This window comes from Thunnus maccoyii, chromosome 2 (assembly GCF_910596095.1).
Source record: "Thunnus maccoyii chromosome 2, fThuMac1.1, whole genome shotgun sequence".
In the NCBI taxonomy this organism is placed as follows: domain Eukaryota; kingdom Metazoa; phylum Chordata; class Actinopteri; order Scombriformes; family Scombridae; genus Thunnus; species Thunnus maccoyii.
This window is the reverse complement of record NC_056534.1, coordinates 7882053-7904780: the sequence shown is the minus strand read 5'-3', so window position 1 is coordinate 7904780 and position 22728 is coordinate 7882053. Positions and strand designations below refer to the sequence as shown.

Sequence of the window (22728 nt, the reverse complement as noted above, 5' to 3'; positions counted from 1 at the left end):
AAATGAAACCCCTCGCCTTCCTCTTTTTGTTTCAAGTTGATATAAGGTTAAGGTCACCATTGTCTACTTATTCTCTCTTATTGATGTACCATGAAAAGGAGTCAACCGAGCTCTTCTACTCTGCTGTTCGAGCCTGAGGGAGTAGTCGTCTCGTCCTGGCCCTAACTGGTGAGTGTGTTGATCTGATAAGGAAACTACTACTTCTATCTTGCTGTAAACATGAGTTTCACTGGCACAGTGTTAGAGATAGATTGACCTACAGTGGAACTGCACTGCCAGTTTTATATATATATATATGTAATATATCCAGTTTTGGTGTTGACTCTTAAAATGTTATTTTCTTAAAGCAACTGTAAAAATATCAAAAATCTTTTTTTTTTATGCCAGTGAAGTCTGATTTCAAGATTGACATGATATGTTAGACAATTAGTAACATGTGTACTTTAATGACTTGAATGATTGAAGGCAGCAAAGCCTCATGAGATTTTACTTAAAGCACAGAGTACAACTGTAGTATGGAGTCAGATGACACAAAACTTCATGGTGTTATTGTTGTGCCTGTTTTGAAAAAGCATTTTAATTCAAATGGCATTCGGTTAGATAGAAAGCCATCCTCTGTTTGTTATTCTGGCTGTGTTCACTGGTGTCCTCCTCACTGATGAACAAATGTTTTGCTGAGTTTTTATATCAAGAAATAATGTTGAATCAAAGCAACTGTGAATATGAATCAGGGTGTTATGGAATATTTTAAACACCTGAAGGAGGAGGACCGCACACAGACTTGCTTGTTTCATCAACTTCTTCTTTATTCAGACAGACATTGTGCTGAATCAAAGCACAATGTTTCAGCTTTCGCCTTCATCACTGGCCAGACGGGACGGGGCTTTGATTCAGCACAATGCAGTTTGAATAAACAAGACGTTCATGAAACGAGAAAGTCTTTGTGCGGTTGTCTTCCTTTAAGAGTTTTTAGGCACCAGCATGAATTTGATGGGGTTGAGGTGCTTCTTCATTTGAATATTTAAACACAGAAATTAATGACTTTGGATGTGCTTACTCCATACACAACAAAGACAAATGTCCAGCTGCTAATTGCTTACCTGATGATGTGTGACATAATCAAATCTGGAAAACAAATTATCTATAAACATGGGTGTACAGTAGCTTAACAAGCTAATTTAGTGATCTTTATTTAAATAAATGACAGTTCATGGTGGTCAGTCTGGATAACAGCTAAATTACATTTTATTATTACACAAATTACAAATTATTAATACAGCTAAAAGTGTTTGTTTTGGTATTGGTATTTTTACTGTGGACTGATGCTGTGAAGGGTAACTGTTAATTTTGCAAAAGCAACTTGAACATTTTGTTTGGCACCATTAGCAGTGTTTGTTGCCGTCTGACACCGTGTCATTGACCACTAGGGAGCACCAAAGTCAAATAATTTCAAATTCAGCTGTGTCCCCCTTCTTCCAGTCTTTATGCTAGGCAACCGGCTTAATATTTACTGTACAAACATGAGAGTGGTATTGATCTTTTCATCTAACTCTCAGCAAGAAAGAGAAAAAAACATATTTCACAACATTTCAAACTATTTCTTTAAAGTAGACTCAAAAATCCTAATGTATCCTTTGAGTAAGGAGAAATGGAAGCATGAAATTAAGTGTCCTTGAGTTTGAAGGGTGTGTCTGGGGTATTTTAAAGTTCCTCTCCTGACGAGACATAAAATATTCTGTCTTGACCAATATTGTTCCTGATATGGTTTTTCCACAAAAAGTCCCATCACCTCATTATAAATCTGTGAAACGCCTCATTCTCTCATGTTGAAAAGCCCAGAATAAACAAATGCAAATGTTTTTCATTTCAAAAGTTTAACTGCTGGACACAAGATGTCTCCTGCTTTATTGAGAGGTCCATTCTCAGTGTTTGTATTCGGGAGGCCCCTCCTGTGTAAGTTGTGAACCGGACTGCAATTGGCTACAAACTAGTTGTGATGTCATAAATCCTGCCTGTAGGTACACCACTTGAACTCAGATTAAAGGTGAGTACAGAGACACTTTCCCCCTTCAGCAGATTAATGTGAAAACAAACTGACATTAATCATTCATTTAGACATCATTCTGCACAGTGAAGCTCAAACATCCAACTGAAGAAACAAGAAGAAAAACACATTTTTCGCTGGACCGGCCACTGACCAGCCCTATAACCCGGATGTCTGTCACTGACTGACTGATTCACTCACTGAGTGGTGAAGTTACACCATTGGTCGGGCAGTCCAGTGTTAAGAGTTTCCCCACTGCCTGTTGCTCTTTCAAAATGAATTGGTGTGAACAATTTCATTACATCTTCAGGGGGCATTTACAGTGGAGCCCCGAGGGCTGTCCCAAAATAAGACTGAAAAACACACATTTACCAACTGAAGCGTCTCACACAGAAGCTCTGACACTGACAGCACCAACCCCAAAGAGACAAGACCACTGACTGTATATAAATATGGATGACACGTCTTCACTTGCCTCACTTCACTTCCATGCAAAAGTGAGGCCAAAATATCTCCTTTTTGGGAGCTGCCACCTTGCTTGTGTGACGTTATTTGAGGCCAGAGTCTGGATAGAAGAGTGGGAAGCAGTGGGATGATAGCCTGCGGGACACGCCCTCTCAGCCATCCTGCCGCCTGATGAAGGTTTGAGAGTTGCTGTCACAGTCAAACCCTCTTTTTATATCATCAAATAACGAAGGTTATGATATTATAACCTCAGTTCTGTAAGCACAGGCGGAGCCCTCTACTGGACACTCTCTTCCTATCATATGCATGCAATCGCTCACTTAAATTTGCAGGTATGTAACCAGCCAGTCAGGATGCGCCTACCAATTACGTGTGTTTTGCACACTATATATGCAGCGTCTCACTGCTGCTCACTATCTGAAACCACTTCAGTGGACAGCGAAGGAGAAGCAGAGTCCATAGGTTGAAGGCTCCACCTGTGCTTATAGAACTAGGGTTACAATATCATAACCTTTGTTCTATCTCACACAGGCTCGGCCCTCTACTGGACTCTGAATGTTCGCCTGTCCACAACATGTCATCAACCTGCCTCACTGAGCCCAACCGGCTACAAGTTAGTTGCTGCGGCCCTCCCACTACTTTATAATCCCAGCCACTTAAGTGGAGTAGTAGGGGGCCCAACCCAGTCCAGTTAAAATGGACCTGAGCTGGGTGAAAACATGGCCCAACCTTGCAGGGGTCATAGGTCATACAGCAAACACCCTGCAGACCCCATTTTCCAAGTCATCTTGGATCAAAGGAGAATGCAGGCATATAATGATGTACCACAGACACTCACACCACCTGTGCACCTGTGAGTACAGACCTTCAAAGGATCATGTCCAAGAGTTAGAACCTTATGAACAGACAAGATGTAGACCAGGAAGCCACGATGCGTATGTCGTCGACACTCACCCCACTGAACAAGGCTGTAGATGCTGCCACGCCACATGTGGAATGCGCTTAGACCACAGTGGAGAGGTCCTTACCTGTCTGCCGGTAAGCTTGGGAAATGCACTCACAAAGCCAACTAGCTTGGTGCTCCCTCTCCATACCACACAAAAAGCTGTTCAGTGCACCGAAAGGGGGCTGTGCATTCAGGAACTGGGCACAAGAGGTGCAGTTTTGCCTCCCTGCCTCCCGCTCTCACTGGATAGTCTACATGACCCGTGTGGGCAGTCCAGCCCTCATCAGCCTATCCCTCTCCAAGGATCCAAGCCCGGAGAGGTTGGCCTAACGTGGGCAGGGTGCCTATCACCTATCGAGCCCGCCTCCTGGGATGGCGCACCAGGACTATGAAGGGATAACTGACAACCATTCTTGTCTCACTCTCTCCAGCAGCAGGGAATTGAGACAAAGAGGGGGAAAGGCGTAAAGCAGCCTTCTTGGCCATGGCGCATGTGCAAACACAGTATGAAGTAACATCTGTTATGCCATACTTGTTACTTAAATACATATATACAACAATTACATTTTAAACAACAACTAACTGAAACTCTGAAGTGAGAAAACAGAACAAGAAGAAGAACGGCAGCATGATGGAAACGGCAAGTGAAAAAAGCTGGCCAGTAAGAAAAAGAGGAAACTCTGAGGGGTATCTACCTCTTGTTTCATACTTCTCAAAAATGAATGCTTATCATGATTGTAAGGGAAACCACAGTTGCCACGAAGCTTTTTTTTTCTTTACCCGGAAACCTCTCACGTCACTATCCTGAGACAAGAGCTCCTGTGTTTGAAGCGACGCTTTAGAGCACAGTCTGAATGAGTCTACAGGCGTGGAAACAACTGATCAATCATTTTGAATTTTAGTTATAAGAAACAGTCACGAAAGGGGAAGGTTCCTCCACTGAACGACACAGGACAGGTAAGTTTTTATAGACATTTTTTTAATCAAGAGCCATTTTCTGATGTAGGTCAAACTTCTTTTTCAGAGTAATGAATGAATGAATGAATGGGAAATGATGCACAAAAAGTGAATAATGATGATGGAGAGGATGGTAGGGTCAAGTTTGGTTTGTTCAGGAGGCGCTTTGAGGCCAGATTAGAAATGGTTTTAGTTTGGATCTGTGTGTGAGTGACGATGATGATGATGATGATGATGATGATGATAATGACACAGCAAGTTGTTGTTGATAAAACTTGAATTTAAACATTTTTTATTTCAAAGCAAGAAAAGTCATTACAATGACGTGTGACAAAATAATCTGAATTCAAGGTCCATTTACTTGCTTATGGTCTTCTAATGAAACATGACAGTGACAGCAAATGTTTGGTGTTTGGATATGTAATAGAAGTCCCGAATTTAGTGAACAGTGTCCCTACACACAGATATATTATTGTGGAACATTTTAGCCCTATCATAATGAATAATATAATGAAAAATGATGAAAATCCTTTGCATGGTGTCTGTATCAAAGTAAGGAACTAGGCTTTGTAATACCCTCAGACAAACCATGACATCCTGACATATATACACACTAAGTATTCTTACAAGAAGACAGAGATGTTAGCAAGAATATAAAGAGAAACACAGATATGTGGGGGCAGAAAGAGTGTTTGAGAGCGAGAAATGGTGTATGTGTTGGATGGTGAGAGGAAGTGGAGGAAGTGAGAGACAGAGGGAAAATCAAACAGTGTGTGGGAGGTGTGGGAGGGAGGACAGAGAGAGAGAGAGAGAGAGAGAGAGAAGGGACCCAAGTAAATAGTAATAGTGATGGTGTATGAAAAAGGCCACATCAATAGTCTTACATCTATTTTTTAGCCTATTAAAGCATCTGTTCACCTAATTCAAACGGAAGTCTACAAGCTGCTCTGCGAGGCTGAACTTTGAATTATATTCTAGCAACATGCTTACAGTGACAACGCTGATGTCAAACAAAAAGTATTGACCTGACGATGGCGCTACACAACAGTTTAGGTTATCAGTAAAAGGACTGTAATCCATTCTGTTTCATGACAACATATCACATTATTTCATTAAAAAAAAAAAAAAATGTTGGCCTGCTGGTGGTTATGGAAAGAAAAAATCAGGGGATCACCAAGGTCTGCGGTTCTACACTCTGCTGATCAGTCATGCTGGTGCTGCTGTTTCAGATTATGCTTCTAACTCCTACATGCTACATGATGCTGCTGCGGGTCATGCTAATCTCTCTCTCCCACCATCATCCGGTTATAACTTTATTACAATTGTCCGTTATGTATATTCTATATTCAATTGAAGTAAATCATTACTATTATTAATATTGAGATTGTGCGGCGCCATCTAGCATTATGCACCATATTAAAGTGCAGTAACAATGGTCCGTAACCAACAATGGCTATCTCATTGATTTTTTTTTCATGAATCAGTTAAATGGAGCCAGTTTGCCACTGTCTACCTGTCTTATCTTATAGCAGGAGAGATGCAACATCAAGACAAGTTAATGTGTAATACCCATACTTCCTCTTCACAGTTGTTTACACACTGAAAAAAAAAAGGAAAAATATGTTTCTGTAAGCAACCACAGCCAACTCATTTTGCGACAGTTGAGTCAAAAATCCCCTACCAAACAAGGTAACACTTTAGTTTAATTCACCCGTTTGGCATTTACAATCAGTTCAGTCAATACATGGTTTATAGTAAACTATAATGTAGTTGTAAGCAGATATAAATGTTCATTAATAAATCTGTCAGCAATAAGCACTCCTCTTGTTGGCACCCATTAGTGGAGGTTGATGTATAAACCATTATAATGAATGATGATACAGTAAAATACAGTTGTAATGATATAAAATCTGTCTTCGTCAGAGAAGTTATAATTGCTGACAAATACTGTACATTAATGAACACTTAAAAATGCCCTGATATCTGCTTATAGCATGTTATCGACCATTCATTAAATGTTTATATACTGCTTATGAATGCTAAATAGGGTTGTTTAAGGTTAAGTGTTTCAAAAACAACAACTAAGGTTAATTTACTCTAATTGATACAAGCACTGCAACCTGCTACAGGCTGTATTTGACCATAGCAAGGCTTGAGTGACAAAAACATTGGACAATCCCTTATTTCAGCAGAGGTTCATTTGTAAAAGGATGAGTAATGACATCTTGTGCACAATAAACCCTGAATCATAATATTTCATCAAAAATGGAACATCCTGAATGGCCTTTATTTCCCACACTGTTGTACTACATGTTCTACTCTAAAGAAAGGAGTTGACTGAAATGTTCTCACCACATGAGAAACTAGCTACCTCAGCTAGCATGCTAACAAGACTGAGATAGGTTGTTTCATGCCTGCCTGTATGGCATCTCATAGAGGCTGTGACATTAGTAGTCTTTACACTAGTATCATGAAGAAAATTCTGTATGTGAGAGTGCAAGGAAGAAAGAACAGATGTGGTGGATACAAGTGACTTGATTTTCTTTTCTTAGTGGAAACAACAGTAGCTTGCTGGGAAAATAAGATGGTTAGGAAGTGGTTTGTGTGTGTTTTATGTACGTGTGTAGTTTGTGGGGGGTTTTCTGCACTTGTGTCTCTGTGAAACAAAGAAGAAAGACGAAAGAGAAAAAAAAAAGAGAGAGAAGAGTGTCAGCTGTTTCATTTCACTGTTGGAGCAGGTTAGGGGAAGTCCAAATGTCAAAAGAAGACCGATATAAGCAGAGCAATAAAAGTCCTTTAAGAAAGGGGTGAGAAGGAGGTTGACTGTCGAGCAGACGGCGGCTGATGAAGAGAGACTCGAAAAAGATCTTGATTTGTTCATGTGATTGTGACCAGTGCTGCTTCCCCAGACAGCTTCCCCAGCCACATCTCACACACAATGAACCACTGACAATGGCTCATTGTGAGATGTGGTTGACTGAACTGAGTCGCTTGAATTTCCCACGTTCATTTGGGAAATGCTGGATAAGTTCAGAGCATCAGTTGGGAGAGTTGGTGGACAGTACAGCAGCTGAGGACAGAGTTTCTATTGTCAGGGATTTTGGAATATCAAGTTATTAAATAAAGTTGAACTTTCTTACTTCAGGTCATATGACTGATCTCTTTGTCATTATCTAATGACTTCAGACATGATCTAATGACTTTAGCCTGGAAGACTTGACTTAAATACCAGTGAACTGCGGCTAGTATTGGAAATGAGTCATATACTGAGTCAGACTTAAAAGATTTGAAAAGCAGAAGATCAGATGCAGAAGTCAGCAGCGATTGCACACTACTAATTTTACACTGAACCAGTCTTGTCAGTCCAATAATGTTGAGCTTACGAGCCGTATCCACCTGCAAATTAGCATTCAAAATCAGAGCACAGAAAGTGTCCTCAAACAGGGATCTGCCACTTTAGAATAGACTGCATATAGCTAAAGATGGATGTAGCGAGGCATGACGTCACCCTTTGGTTTGCACTGGAACCGGTTTGAAGCCCAGAGTTGCTGTGTGCACTTGGGTTAACGTTAGCTGTTTTAGAGAAATTGTGCAATTCTGCACATAGGGACATACATGGCATAAAATAAACACAGTAAATACACATAGTGGGACACAATATAGTAAATATATAGTAATATAATATAGTAAAACTAAGAAAAATATCAACATATGTACAAACTTATTATTATTATTATTATTATTATTAAATATGAGGTAGTATATATATGAAGTATATGTATTAGATATGTGCAAATGGCATCATAAACATGGTAATAGTGCAAAAGTCATGTGCAGAAACGGGGGAGAGATAAGAGTGTGAATGTTGGTAGGTGAGAGAACAGGGAGGGGTGTGTATGTGTGTGTGTGTGTGTGTGTGTGTGTGTGTAGGGTTCGGGGGGCTCACCTTGGAGGGTAGTTTGATCTTTCTATTTTTACAGTTAATGCACCTACGTATTACATATAATTCAAGTTGTATAGATTATTCAAAGTAAAATCCCTGTTGCCCAAACTGAGGAGTAGTAGTGGATTACAATTATCAGGTTGGTGTAACACAAAGCAAATGTAAGTAGACTGTAGATACGTTTTTGTCATCAGATCAGTGTGATCTCATTACATTTATTATTAATGAGGTGGAGTTATGCAATCTACTTCGTCTCTTGTGACGACAATTTGGCGACAATGAGCCTCACTGTTCTTGGCAACATGTTGTGCCTCACCCCAAGTTAAAGGATAGCTTCACAGTTTTATAATTCTGTCCTAAAACAACAGTCAGGTGCCTAAATGTACATCTACACAAGATTTTCTTGCTGTAATCATTCCTCCTGTTCATACTGGCCATTAAAAGATCCCCTCATACTGCACTTACAATGTAAGTGATGGGGGACAAAATCCCCAACTCTCCTTACTTGAAGCTAATATGAGGCTTCAGTCATCCAAATTAGTCAAATGAAGTCAATATCTTTCAAAGTTACTGTCTTTTTAGAGCCACATTATCTTTTTGTTACTGTCCTTCCACTGCAGCTGAAAGGGAAAACACGCTTTAAATTGTAACTGTAACTGTGACTAACTCATAAGGCTGAAGCCTCATATTAGCTTCAGATAAACTTTCAAATACATTTTCTGCTCAAGATGATGGCTGTGGATTTTGTACCCTATCACTTACATTGTAAACACATTTGGAGGGGATCTACTAATGGTCAGTATGAGCAGGAGGAATGATTACAACAAGAAAAAAAAACCTGTTTCAGTGTTCATATGGGCACATGACTATTTAAGACAGACCTGTCATTTAAGTTCCTCTTGGCTAGATCATCTATCATAGTTCTACATCCGGTCATTTTTGGTCTCCCAGGTTTACTTTTGACTGGAAGAGTCTATCTTAAAGCAATCTTTGGGATGAAATCTTCCTCTATTTGAAGCTTCTGCCTTATTTTAGTGATGATGTTTTTGCTTATGTTTATTTCTGTACAATTTCAGGTTTGTGATCTTGTTAGGTCAGAAACCATATAACCTTCTCAGGCATCCATTGACAAATCTCTCAGTCCTTTTCATATGTGCTTTGATATCCTGAATCGTATGTTACAGAAACTACAAACAACAAAAATTTGTCACTGATACTACTATTCTACACTAGGTTTAAACCACAGAGCAGTATGAATGTGATACTTAAAATGGCATACTATGACTTTAAGAGGATCTTGCAGTTCAACCACCTTTTTCTCACCTTTTTTTCAACGAGTGAGAACTTGTTTTTTAGACATTCAGAAATAGTAGAGGTGTGAGTGATACATACAGTGCTGCTTGACAGTTTGTGAAACCTTTAGAATTATCTCTACTTCTGCATAAATATGACTTAAAACATGATTAGATTTCCATACAAGTCCTAAAACTAGATAAAGAGACATTAAATAACCAAATGAGACAAAAACCTTACACATGTTTATTTATTGAGAAAAATGACCCAATGTTACTCAAGTGTGAGTCTGGGAGGCACTGCCTTATTTAAAGAGAAATCTCTTCACTATCAAACTCAAACCATTTCTAAATAGTTTGGACTCCACCAGTCGACTGTCAGGCAGATCGTGTACAAATGGAGGACATCCAACACCACTGTTACCCTCCGCAGGAGTGGTTGACCAACAAAGATCACAACAAGATCAAGATGTGTAATAGTCTGGGAGGCCACAAGCGACTCCAGCGTAACATCTAGGAAACTAAAGGTCTCTCTTGCAGTGGCTACAGTCAATGTGCAAACCATCAGGAGAACACTGAACATCAGTGGTGTGCATGGCAGAGTTGCAAGGAAAAACTACTTCTCTCTTCCACTTATCTCCAAAAAGAACATTGCTGCTGTCTATGGTTTGCTCAAGACCACGTGGATAAGAAAGCAATTGGATGAGACCAAAATTGAACTTTTGAGCTTGAATGACAAGCGTTATGTTTGGCAATGAGCAAACATTGCATTCCAGCATAAGAACCTTATCCCATCTGTGAAACAAGGTAGTAGTATCATGGTTTGGGCTGCTTTGCTGCCTCTGAACCAGGACAGCTTGCAGTCATTGATGGAGCTACAAGTTCTGAGTTGAACCAGCAAATTCTACAGGAAAATGTCAAGGTATCCATCTGTGAACTGAAGCTCAACAGGAAATGGGTCATGCAGCAAGACAACGACCCTAAACAAACAGATCACTCTACCAAAGAATGGTTAGAGCAGAAGAAAGTTAATGTTTCGAAATGGCAGAGTCAAAGTGCACATGCTGTGGGAGGACCTGAAGTGGGCATTTCATGCGAAGAAGCCCACCAACATCCCCGAGTTGAGACCGTTCTGTAATAAGGAAAGGGCTAAAATTCCTCCAAGCCAATGTGCAGGGCTGATAAAACAGTTACTGAAAACGTCTGGTTGAAGTTATTGCTGCAAAAGGGGGTCACACCAGTTACTGAAAGCAAGGATTCATACTTTTGCCCCACACAAATATGTAAGATTGGATAATTTTCCTCAATAAATAAATAAAAAAGTTTAGTGTTTTTGTCTCATTTGTTTAATTAGGTTCCCTTTATCTAGTTTTAGGATGTGTGGGTCATATTATATTTAGGTCATATTTATGCAGAAATAGAGAAAATTCTAAAGGGTTCACAAACTTTCAAGCAGCACTGTATGTGTTCTTCCTGATTACTGCTATCATTAACTGTTTCTTATAAAGCACAGATGTGGGAACGACCACTACAGCTGTTTACGTCTTTTATGGTTAAGATGAGTAAAATGATCATCATTTCTGAGGTCATGAACTAAAATCTGATTAAAGTTGTTTTAAGAACAGGAGGTGTGCTTGACAGGAAGCGTACCTATCAGAATACTGGAACATTTCGTTCTTAGAAAAAACACCCTGACCTTTATTAAACCACGTAAACATTTGACCGGGGAGTCAGCAAGAACCTGTTCCTTCCCCTATTCATGGAAATGAAAAAATACATGATATATTTTGTTTGTTATGTGCATACTGCACATACTGCAAAAAAAGGGAAGCTTGCTTAAACAGACATTTTTTTATGAATATAAAATGTTTAAAAAAGTATAACAGTGTGAAAAAGAATATAGGACATTGCACTGTTGTTGTTGCTGTGCAGAGTAAAAGTTAGTTTCTGTATGTGGGGTTGTGGGTGTTTGGGTCGTCTGACAGTGGGATAACCATACCACAAATTCTACCTGAAACACAGGCTTAAAGAACATGCACACATTCATCTATTTTTCATCCTGTTTACACCAGAGTTTAAATGTCAATGTGGTTCACTTTTCAATATGTATCAAATGACGGTTTGCCACAAAAGGGCAAATGTGCAAAAAAAGAGAAGAGACATATCAAATTTATGATATAAAATGACAGGCTGTGGGGAGGTAAATGAAGATAAACAATTAACCTGTATGGGGGATAAAAACTATAGCATCAAGGTGAGTTAACTAGTATCCACATGCATTAGGACAGTGTTGTGTATTTTTTGCTTTAGTATTAGATTAATACTAATAGAAAAAGGTGCACCACAAGTATTGCTATTAGAATGAGCAGTTTTTTATTAGTCAAAGGAAGACAGAGGAAGAAACTGCTCTGAAGTGTTAAGCCACAAAAAAAAAGTGAAAATTACTTCAGTTTTCACACCTTGCAAGGTGTAGGGGTGGTGGTTAGGAGTTGGGGCGGATTAAAACCGAAAAGACACGAAAAGCTGATCTTGACTCGTGATCAAGTTTCTCAGTAGTGACCTTTATAGAAAGCAAACATTATCTACAATCTTCTCTCTTTGCAAGGTGACGGTTTCTCATTTCCTGAGAGGAAAAACTTTATGTCTGACGCTCTTTCACAAGATGGAAATGGACTGAAACCAGCGCTTTGAAGCAGATCCTGTGCAGCTTCACCAACAGGTAAGACACTAAAGCTAAGCCTATATTAAGTTGTTTTTTTTTTTTATGTTTATTTCCTATATTAGGTCTGTTGATGTCTAACTTATAAAAATTGGAATACATATCACTAAGTGTCATCAGGTGATTAAAAGAGGATGTCATACCTGACAGGCAAACAGCTGAAACAGCTTAAATGTTGGGGTATTATGAAAAGTTAGTAAAATGACTGACTGAACTATATATAAGCCAGATTATCAAAGATGTTTTACTGAAGGTTGTTCAGTTTCACCATAAATTATTTGGTTTGCAGAGCACAACACCCACATCTAATGAATCAGGTTGTTTGTGGTTTATTAACAGTGGGACTATTCATGTACCAACTGGCAGTACTGCTGTCAGTAACGCTTTTTTAGTAGTAGTTTATTTGACTACTATTTGACTAGTATTATTTGAGAAATAGGACATTAAATCACCAACAGCTACAAAGATGTCAAGATGTCACAATAAAGTCCAACACCAATACTGCATCATCAATACGATCCCTCTTACACTATCACTATTCTGATTCCTGGCACCACAGACCCTAAAGGAACAAGTATCCATGTTGGTTTAAAACATCGGCACGAGCACGAGTCAACAACACTGCAGTAGCTGGGCATGAGCAGGAAGACAAACCTGATTCTGACTTTGAATTAGAGAATTTAAATATTGAATGTCACTGTGACATAACAGTGAGACGTGGTTCAAAAGAAAAATTTAAATGAAGTTCCACTTTCGCAGGACTTAAATAGAATGTCAAGGGGGAAAGATTCGCCTCAAAACTTGACAATTCATGTTCATTTTAAAGGAACTTAGAGCTGGTGACACAGCTTTATGTCCCTCCGGCGATGGTATAACCCCCTAAAAACATTATGCCATCATCAATGTATGCCAAAAATCATGTAATTACATAAAAAAAATGTAAATATTCAGTAGCAAAATAATCTTAAAAGTTGACAAACTGGCTTTCAGAGCTTTCAGCCATATCTTGTGGTCTTTACAACTGCCCCAAATAATTAGGGGTCCGAGAAGCTCCAGTTTCACTACATCTTTAATAAAGGTTTAAGTTACCCCTAAATAATAATATAATGAATGAACTAAACTGGGTCCTCCTGTGGCCCTGTCTTGTGAAGGCGTCCTGTGTCAAAATCTAGATGGAAGAGTAATCCTATCACCAGACAAGAATGTAGATATCGGCCAATTCTGCAAAACCACCAAATTACATTCACTGACCACATTTTTAAAATTCTCGCTTCTTACAATATCTGTGCATGGAAGCTAAAGCAGGGAAAGATAATTGTTTTGGCAAAATGTTTAAGATTAGATGACTAAAACTCTTGGTTAAGGTTAGGAAAGAATTGTAGTTACAGTTAATAAAGATTTGATTGTTAATAGCAGGTCTGTGATGGGACACAAACTCCAGTGTCCTGCATAAAAGTCAGACCATGTGTCTGACTTTTACTTGTACATGCCAATACACCCTTACTTTCTGCCTTGCTGCATAAAGGGCACACTACTTCCTCAGTTGGTGTTGAATGTTGGCATTTGACATAAATAATGATGTGCAGAATCATCCAATATGGAGGTAACTGCTACTGATACTGGGCCGGTTGTTGAGCAGGACGCTAAATCCCATTGGGATAATTTAAATCAATCAATCAATCAGTTTGTTTTCTTTATTTCACATTTATAAAACAAAGATAAATTAGATAAAACACAAAAATTGAAGAGATAAAATTAAATGTGGGGCTGTTCATGACCTTTAAAACCTGAGTTAACAGGGAATTTCATTACAAAGTATCAAATTATTGCTGGTTGGGTATTTTTTACATTTTGCAAAAAAAAAAACCTGGTCAAACAGGTGTTTTGTCCAAACTGTGTAAGTGGAACCAGAATAGAATCTGAAACATTTGTATTTCTGTTTTTCGATCACCTGTTGATATCACAACTTTTTCTTGGTGTGTTTGTGGTCAGGTTTTTTTGGGTGTGTGCGTGTGTGTGACCCCATGCACAAATAAACTGCCAAATACCACAAAGTAGAGCATCATATGTGCCATAGGCCTCTGCCACTTGTCAGCAGCTGCATCTTTCCATCTGTGCAGGATGAGAAGAAGGAGGAAACAGTGAGTTACACCTTGAAGCAAGTATCACACCACATCTCCCAGTCTGACAGCTTTGAGAACCCTAATGACCCACTAAATGGAGAGAAATAAGAAAACCCTTCTGCCTCAAACTCTGCTGCTCACTCTGCATCTGGTCTGTGCCGTCAGAACGGAGGGCTGTCCCCGCCAACATGACAGTTAGTAACGTTTTGATAACTTGATTTATTATTGTAATTGTCTTTAATTTCACAATATTTTGTTACACAAGATTGAACACAAAATAACAACAACAAAAAACATTTCTTGAAAATGATAAAGTCACATACTGTCACAGTTCTCAGACGACACTCTTGGCTTCTCGTTTGCATTATTTCTCACAGATCTCACCTGCTACAATGACTACAATTGTACCATCACTTGTGTGTGGAACAGCACAGATGTGTCTGACCTCGCAGGCACCATGTGCACAATACACGCTGAAAGGGTGTTTAAAGGAATGGGGTAAGGACAGCAGTTACAAAGGAAAAAGTGGATAGTCATGTACTTACAGTAGAAGCAAATATATGTAACCAAATAAGATTAAGATCTTAAGTGCAGCAAAATTAAATTAGATGTATTCTCTCTAAGAAATAGATACAGCAGTTCCTGTGACCTGGAGCCCATTGACGTCTCCACACCAGCACTGAAGAAATGCTCCCTGGTCTTCGATAGAAAGAAGCGAGTAAGTCTGAGAAGCTCAGTAACCAAACATTATTATTACTACCGTAGCCCCCTTCCTAAAAATATTTTTAATATCGGTGCATATCAATTTAGAGAAGAATGAATCGCTGGATATTGAAGGAATAGTTCGACATTTTAGGAAATTTGCTTATTGGCTTTCTTTTCCAGTCTCATACATGTCCGTTAAATATGGAACTACAGCCAGCAAACAGTTAGCTTAGCTTAGCATAAAGACTGAAAACAGGAGAAAACAGCTAGCCTGGGTCTGTCCAAAGGTAACAAAATCCACCTCTTTAAAGTGTAACACATTATATCTTGTTTGTTTAATCTTTATAAAAAAACTTATGTGCTGGTTTTCCTCTCGGTCATGACAAGACTCTGACCAAGAAATAGTCTAACATAACCCCCCTGTTAAATTTTCACACTTAGGTTTTTGTACAGATTAAACAAATGAAATATAACCTGTTAATTGGTGACCTATAGAAGTGTTTGTAGTCTTATTTTTCTCCATATTTGGTCAGAACGAGGCTAGCTGTTTCCCCCAGTTTCCAGTCTTTATGCTAAGCTAGCTGACTGTAGCCTTAGGCAATATTTACCATGCAGACACAACAGTGATATCAATCTTCTCATCTAGCACAACAGCATTTACATAAATGGCTATCAGCTGGGGATCTTAAACAGAGCATCTTGAGTGCAACTGTCCAGCAGATTATCACCTTTACTACTGAATGTAAAACACTAATTTCAATCTTATTTTGTTTTGTATTGTTGTCTTATCAATTTGTTCTAAGAGCAATATTTTTTTTTTCAAAATGTTCTCAGTTTCAGTCCAACCATGTGTTGTCCTTTAATCTGAGGTGTAACCCTGTGGGGCCAGGTTTGAACATGTCCTACAAGCCATCTTGTCACAGTGAGTACAATGGATAATACAGTATATTGCCTCTTTGTGACCTTACCTTGTGAGCTATTCATGATGACTAGAAATATTCTCTGTGTGTTTGTGATATTGCAGTAAAGCTGAATCCTCCAGGAAAACCAGAAATAAACTTTACCACCATTTCCTGGTCACCCAATGCTATAAAGGGACATCTCCAATCTTTCGCTTCCCAACTGCAGTGGAAACGAGAGGATCAGCCATGGAGTGTGTGTATATATTTTGTGTTTGTGTCAGTATGTGAATGCATAAATGTTATTTGTCAGAGATGAGTGTTGGAGAGATTATTTTGAGAGTAAATTTGGAATGATTTGTAGAAATGATCCATGAGATCAGTGTGAATGAACATTTAACATCCATGTATTTGTTTTCACCCTATCAGGAGGCTATCACGCTGAAAAAGCAAAATGATTGGGACTTTGAGGCTGAGCTAGACGAAGACGAGCTGATCGAAGGGGAGACGTATGAGGCACGCGTTAGAGTGCATCCCGCTGTAGAAGGCCTTGAGTCAACCTGGAGTGACTGGAGCCCCACTGCATCATGGGTTTCACCCATAGGAAAACCCAAACCACAACCACCAGGTAAAGGTTACCACATTTAAACAAAGCTAATTGGTTTAGTTAAAAAATGTAAAAAAAAAAAATGTTTAAATGTAGTCAGAGACAAGCAACAGCTGCTATGTTCAACTGTAACCCTGCAGAGAGAAATGGTGCATATTTTTAATTTTTGCCCCTTGTGCTCAATGTAATAAGGTGGAAAGTAAAGGTGTGGAGGTCAGGAGCTGTTGGGTTTGTTGTACACCAGACTTACAAGAAAGATATCAGAGTGTATGTCTTGTGACAGACCTGCAATTAGCCTTTGCTTTTTATTTACTGTAACCTTACCTGTGTTTTAGTTGCCTAACAATGACCATAACTTATTTGCCATAGCCAATGGCAAATCCCTAACCTTACCCATACATTGTAGTTGCAATGTTGCAGATATTATTCGTTGAACATAATCCAAGGTTTTACAGAATCATCCAATATTGACATTCTTGTCTGCCAGTAGGGTTGTTCCCTTAGAGAGGCTGTGCCCATCATTACTTTAGATCAGAGGTTCACAACCTTGTTGGCTAGTGACCCCCTACAATGATGCAATGTTTTCCCTATGACTCATAATCACAGGTTATTACCTTGGTGTGGACATAATTGGTGGGCAGTTTAATGAGAGTGATTTTTCCTTCTCAGATTGTTTCATTTGAATGATATTTTAAGATTTAGCACATTATATACGTCTATATACGGATGACTAAATGCTCAAAATATCAAATGTGAAAAAGAGAGAATTGGGAGAATTGCATGAAAACATATTTGTTCTTCACACTGGGATAAATTCAGTATGCTTACCCCTTGGCTAACATGACATGCTCTAACTTGTCTTTGTCAGATGTTTTCTGGAATGGCTTGGGTGTGACTGTCATAGGTGCAGCAGCATTCACCATGTTTCTGGCCATCGTACTTTTTAAGACTGACAGAACCACCTGGTAAGAAACCACAAAGTCGTTTTCCAAGATATTCAGTTTTGATGCTAAACTGTGTTCAATTCTACCTTTCTGTGTTCAAGAGCAGTATATTGACAACTCTGTTTTAACATGATATTGTTTTGTCTTTTAGGATTTACATGGTAAAGAGGATCAGAGGTCCACCTGTACCGAACCCAGCAAAATCCTTCCTGCAGGATGTAAATTTCCAGGTAAGTTGAAATCTTTTTTGTTCTTAGGGTTTGTTGCATCTTGTTAAGGACAGAGAATTTACTTTACTTTCTGTTTTACAGTGGGGACTTTTTTCAGTTGTTTCAAGTTTTGCAATACAGTGGAAACTGCTTATAGTGATCATGTCTGTCTGGGTCAAATTGATCACTATAAGTGGATGATTATTATAACTGAATTTTTTTGTTTTTCTTTATTTTTTATGCAGATTACTATCTAATTGACATTTGTATATTTATTACATGAATATAAAGTGATGAAATGGGCGGCTTCGGTATTTACTGAATTTTATTGACTGTTTCAGAATACAGCACAGCTGTTTCAAAGGCTTGTTGTTTTGCTGCTGCATCTCATAGGATTGTTTTTGGCAGTTTGTCATAAGCTTCAATGAAACTATGTTTTTCATTGAGAGACTTTCTTTTCCCATCATGATTTCACTGCACACGCAACACCAGCCTCAGGTAGCCAGCTGGAAGCAGACGAGTTGTGCATTTAGGCTGCAGGGGTGGGGGTGGAGAAACGCAACTCGTGATGCTGTGGTGGCCAACCACAGCTGGTGATCAGACTGATTAGGGCTGCAAACTTGCCGTGAGGGAGGACAAAAACATTACTAAGAAGAGAGGATGACATTTCGTTTGATAATGTTAAAAGTAAAGTTAGGCTTTGATGTCGTCTTCCTGACTCATTTTAAAAAAGACAAGAGAAAGAGATAGAGAGAGAGAGAGATAAGCAGTGGTCGTGAGACACCCACATTTTTTCCTCATGTTTTCATGTATGAACAGACCAAAAATGAACACTGTAAGCAGACTACTTGATTACCATATGCAAATTATTTAAACAGCATTTGTATTGGAATGATTCTGTCCTGAGCTTTTCGATCAATATAAGCAGTTGATCACCGTAACTGTGATCACTTTGTTTCCGCTGTATTTACTTCCCTCTAAAATTGTTTATTGTGCACCATAAAAAGTGTTACAAGATTGCACAACATATTAAAGCTGCACTAAATACTTTTTGCCACTTGGGGCAGCAGAACAAGCTCTAAACACAGCATTGATGTTATTTTTATGGTGAATGTGTTAGCAGATAATTGTCTATCTACATGTTTGGCATGTATATGCAACAAGTCCTCCAAATTAAACGACCACATAGGTTGTTGGACCATGCACTCCAGAATAGCAACGTTTTCTAGTCTGGTGCCCCTATCAGCAGTAATCGCCAGGACAACATCATTTGTCTGTGCTTTCCAAAACCGTTACACATCACTGTTAAAATATAATGATGTTTTATGATGTGACAATTCTGTGATTAAAGTTTGGTGAGGTTTAGGCACAAAAACCACTTGGTTAGGTTTAGGGAAAGATCATGGTTTGGGTTAAAATGATCAATTGAAATGTGGTGTGTATTAAAGTTACTACTTACTTAAAGTTAGGAAACCTTCGTTGTTATGGCAACAGTAAACACCACGACAATCGTAGTTACATTTTTTTAAAAACTGTCCCGACTAGCAATTGGAAATGAGACACTTGCGTTAGGAAGCAGGAAGTGAACAGCGGTCTCCTGCAAAAAAGTCCACTCTTTGCAAGTTAGGATCTAACCAGCCTTCCAACTTGCCACCTCCAAATATAGAAATATGTCACCTTATACAGACATCACCTGAACTGCGTCTCTTCTCACGGTCATATTTACTGTGGCTGCTAGATGGCATCTGTCAGTAAAACATAACTATAGGTCATTTTTGGCGACTGACATTACGACCTATTGTGTTGTTTTTCTTAGAAGGACAGTCTCTGTATATGGGGTAGTGTTTCTGACCACCATATGCATTTAAGTCCAATATTCACTTTTCTTTTTGCTCTATTTTGGTGTCCACCAAGCTCAGAAAAAATATCTGTCTCTTTAAATACTGGATGTTTACCTTTGTTCACCAGCTAGTTGCAAACTTTGTCTGTCAGCTGTTTGGTGCTGGGAAGGTAGCTTACAGTGGGTTAATCAAAGCTTTTTTTTTTTTAAAATGAGAACAGTTGCTCGCTACCCTAAATTTGCCAGCCCACCAACCACAACAATGAGCTGAAAGATGCTGAAAAAGCTTAGAGGAACTGCAGAGTTGTATCATCATTTTCTGTGGCTTTGTCACTATCAGCAACCCCTTTCATATTACCTGTACTCATTTGATCCATTGTCAATATAATAATATTGATTAGTGCAGCTTTAAAGAAAGAAAGAACAACAACATGACATGAAACAGCAAGTTTACAGCCCACATAGGCTCTGAAACCAGACAGAAAAAATTACTCATCAGTCAAGTGACAGACATATTACTTTTCTGCTGACATATTACTTGATCCAAAAGGTTTCATCTGTGTCATTGTAGGAGTGATGGATGAAAACAAAAACACCATAAACACTCCGTATATGCCTATTTACAGAATGGAAGATCAACTCTAGTTCTAGTGCAGATTTCATTTATTCTGTATTTTCAACCTTTCCAATTCCTCCTCTCACTCCTCAACCTTTGACCCTCTATCCTCCAGAGCTGGCTGAGCCCTCACTTCACCAACGAATTTCAATCCTTCTTGAAACCAGTTGAATTCGTCTCAGTTGAGTTAACCTGCAATGTGGATGGTGTTGCACCCTACGGACCAGAGATGGCACTGCAAGAGAAGATGAAAAGCGAAAGCAGCCACGATTCAACCAATTCCAGCTTCTCCAACCCCAGTTACTCCCACCTGGATCCTCCTCCTCCCGTCACCTCGCTCACTGCAGGGAATCTGGAGCCCTGCCCTGCTGATACACCTTATGGGCCTGTTGGTAGTCAAGGTGAAGCTAAAACCACAGAACAGGATAGGAATGTAGAAGGAAGAGGGAAAGAAATGGAGATCCTGCAGTTGCTTTCCAAAGGCAGCAGCAACAGGGAGATGATGCAAGTCATTTTAGACTATAATAAGGTTGAGAAGCTCCAGGTTGAACGCGGCAGGCTCCAGAGTCTAGATTCAGGTGTGTGCAGCGGAGAAGAGGTCAGTCAAGAGAGCCTGGAGGCAGATAGCATCAATGTGACTGATAGTCATGATGAGGAGCCACAAGGCAAGGAGGAGAGGGAAGGTGAGAATGGAAAAGATGTAGATTTTCGGAAGTTATTTGGTAACATCAGCGGTGGAGGTATTTTTAGCAAAGGGTCCATCCAGATTTGTTCCGATTACGAACGTGTTCAGAAGCTGCAGACTGACAGCAATGAGCTCTTTAGCCTGGATTCAGGCGTTAGCAGCGGGGGTGAGGAGCAAGTGAGTCAAGAGGAGAGCTTGGAGGACATTGACAAGTCCACTGAATCTACAAGCTTCCTGTTTCCTCCTTCACTCTCTAGTGCTTTACCCTGCTCCCTGCCCTTTCTTGCACCACTGCCTTTTAGCTTCTCTGGGCCAGGTTTGAGTCCAGCTCAGCAACCATGTCACATGCTGGGGAGGATTGCTCAAATGTCCAGGTCAATGGAGCCCTCTGGAGATGGATATATGCCAGTGACACAGGAACAGAACTAAAAACAGACAGAAATCTAATTAAAGCTGCAAGCAGCTTTGAACGGGCCCTTTTTAGAAACATACAGACTTTTAACCCACATGACCTAGTCAAATATTGATTGTCACGAGACTTTCACCTACAAATCTTGAATTTACATGGTTTTTCTATCTTTTACTGTTTTTGAGATATCAGAGTGTGAGTTTTCAAGTATTTTCTTGCTCCTCCTGTGATTGTATAATGAGTGTGTATTGCAAAATGTGTCACAGCACTGAGGGAGTGACATAACGAGGAGCAGTTGGAGAGGAGGATTTTAGAGTACCTCATAAATCCCATTACTTTGGCCAAATCTTACATTAAAAATCATATTTTAGTAGGATATTCCGGCAAATCCATTGATACAGGTTTGGAAGTGGTCAGATGTCAGAAGCCTCTGTTTGACACAAAGTCCATGTCTCCCCCATTGTTTTACATTGTAAGGGGTACATTTGATGTGATGTGGCACTGAAACTTTCAGGGCTTATAAAATCCAAACCGTTCGAGTTATTACAAAGTTTTTAACAACTTTTTTTCAGCACAGTGTCATAAGTCATCTATTAAAGTTTGAAGTTACATGGGTGGCGCTAGAGAGCACATTTTGGCACTTTGAGGGTTAATTTTTACATTTTATTAAATTTTTCACCAGACCTGGTGTGCGTGCCAAATTTGCCGAGTTTTCAAGCATGTTTAGAGGGTCAAATTTAGGGCTCAAGTGGCGTAATAATAAAGAAACAAACAAACAAACACATGAAATACAATAGGGCCTTCGCTCCTTTAGGGCTCAGACCCTAAAAATTTTTGTGGCCACCGTAGGTTCTCCTACATGCTTGGAAGGGGAGGGGTATTCATTTGGTTGCAATCTGCAACCTCACCGCTAGATGCAACTAAATTCTACACACTGGTCCTTTAACTGAAATGTTGACTTCTGACAAATATCAACCTTGTCAGTGGCCAGTATAACCATTAGCTAATAGAAATAAAATGATTGTATCTGATGCTGAAACCTACACTGTATAATACGGAACCTAAAAACAAAATTTATTTAACATTTTTCTGTTTATTTGGTGTCATTTGTTCTTTTAGTTAAAGCCTCAGAGAGTAGACTTTTTAAATGTTTGATGCATTCTTATACTGAGTATTTTATGTTTTTACAATGGAGTTGTAAACAGTTTTCATTGTAACAGGTTTATTTATATTCAGCATTCCTCACTTAAAAAGACTGTGTTTGTCCTGAAAGCCTATTGAATGTATTTCCTACCTCATATAACATTTCCAAAGCTTTTATTTTT

At 39.1% G+C, this 22728-nt stretch overlaps 1 protein-coding gene across 3 annotated transcripts; it reads left to right on the top strand.

Moving 5' to 3' along the window:
- Positions 1–91: 91 nt before the first annotated feature.
- On the top strand, positions 92–21615 carry LOC121913355 (cytokine receptor common subunit beta-like). 3 transcript variants are annotated; one of them, XM_042436070.1, is made up of 11 exons: positions 92–168; positions 12253–12366; positions 14487–14683; positions 14867–14987; positions 15120–15207; positions 16029–16116; positions 16219–16349; positions 16523–16721; positions 17569–17665; positions 17796–17874; positions 20425–21615. In XM_042436070.1, exons 3-11 carry the CDS (start codon positions 14584–14586, stop codon positions 21421–21423), a joined length of 1902 nt encoding a protein of 633 aa, XP_042292004.1. In that variant the 5' UTR covers positions 92–168; positions 12253–12366; positions 14487–14583; the 3' UTR covers positions 21424–21615. The 3 variants fall into 3 exon arrangements, with proteins under 3 accessions (XP_042292004.1, XP_042291986.1, XP_042291994.1); XM_042436052.1 differs by having other exon boundaries at positions 15114–15207; XM_042436060.1 differs by lacking the exon at positions 92–168 and adding an exon at positions 3083–4412 and having other exon boundaries at positions 15114–15207.
- Positions 21616–22728: the final 1113 nt, after the last annotated feature.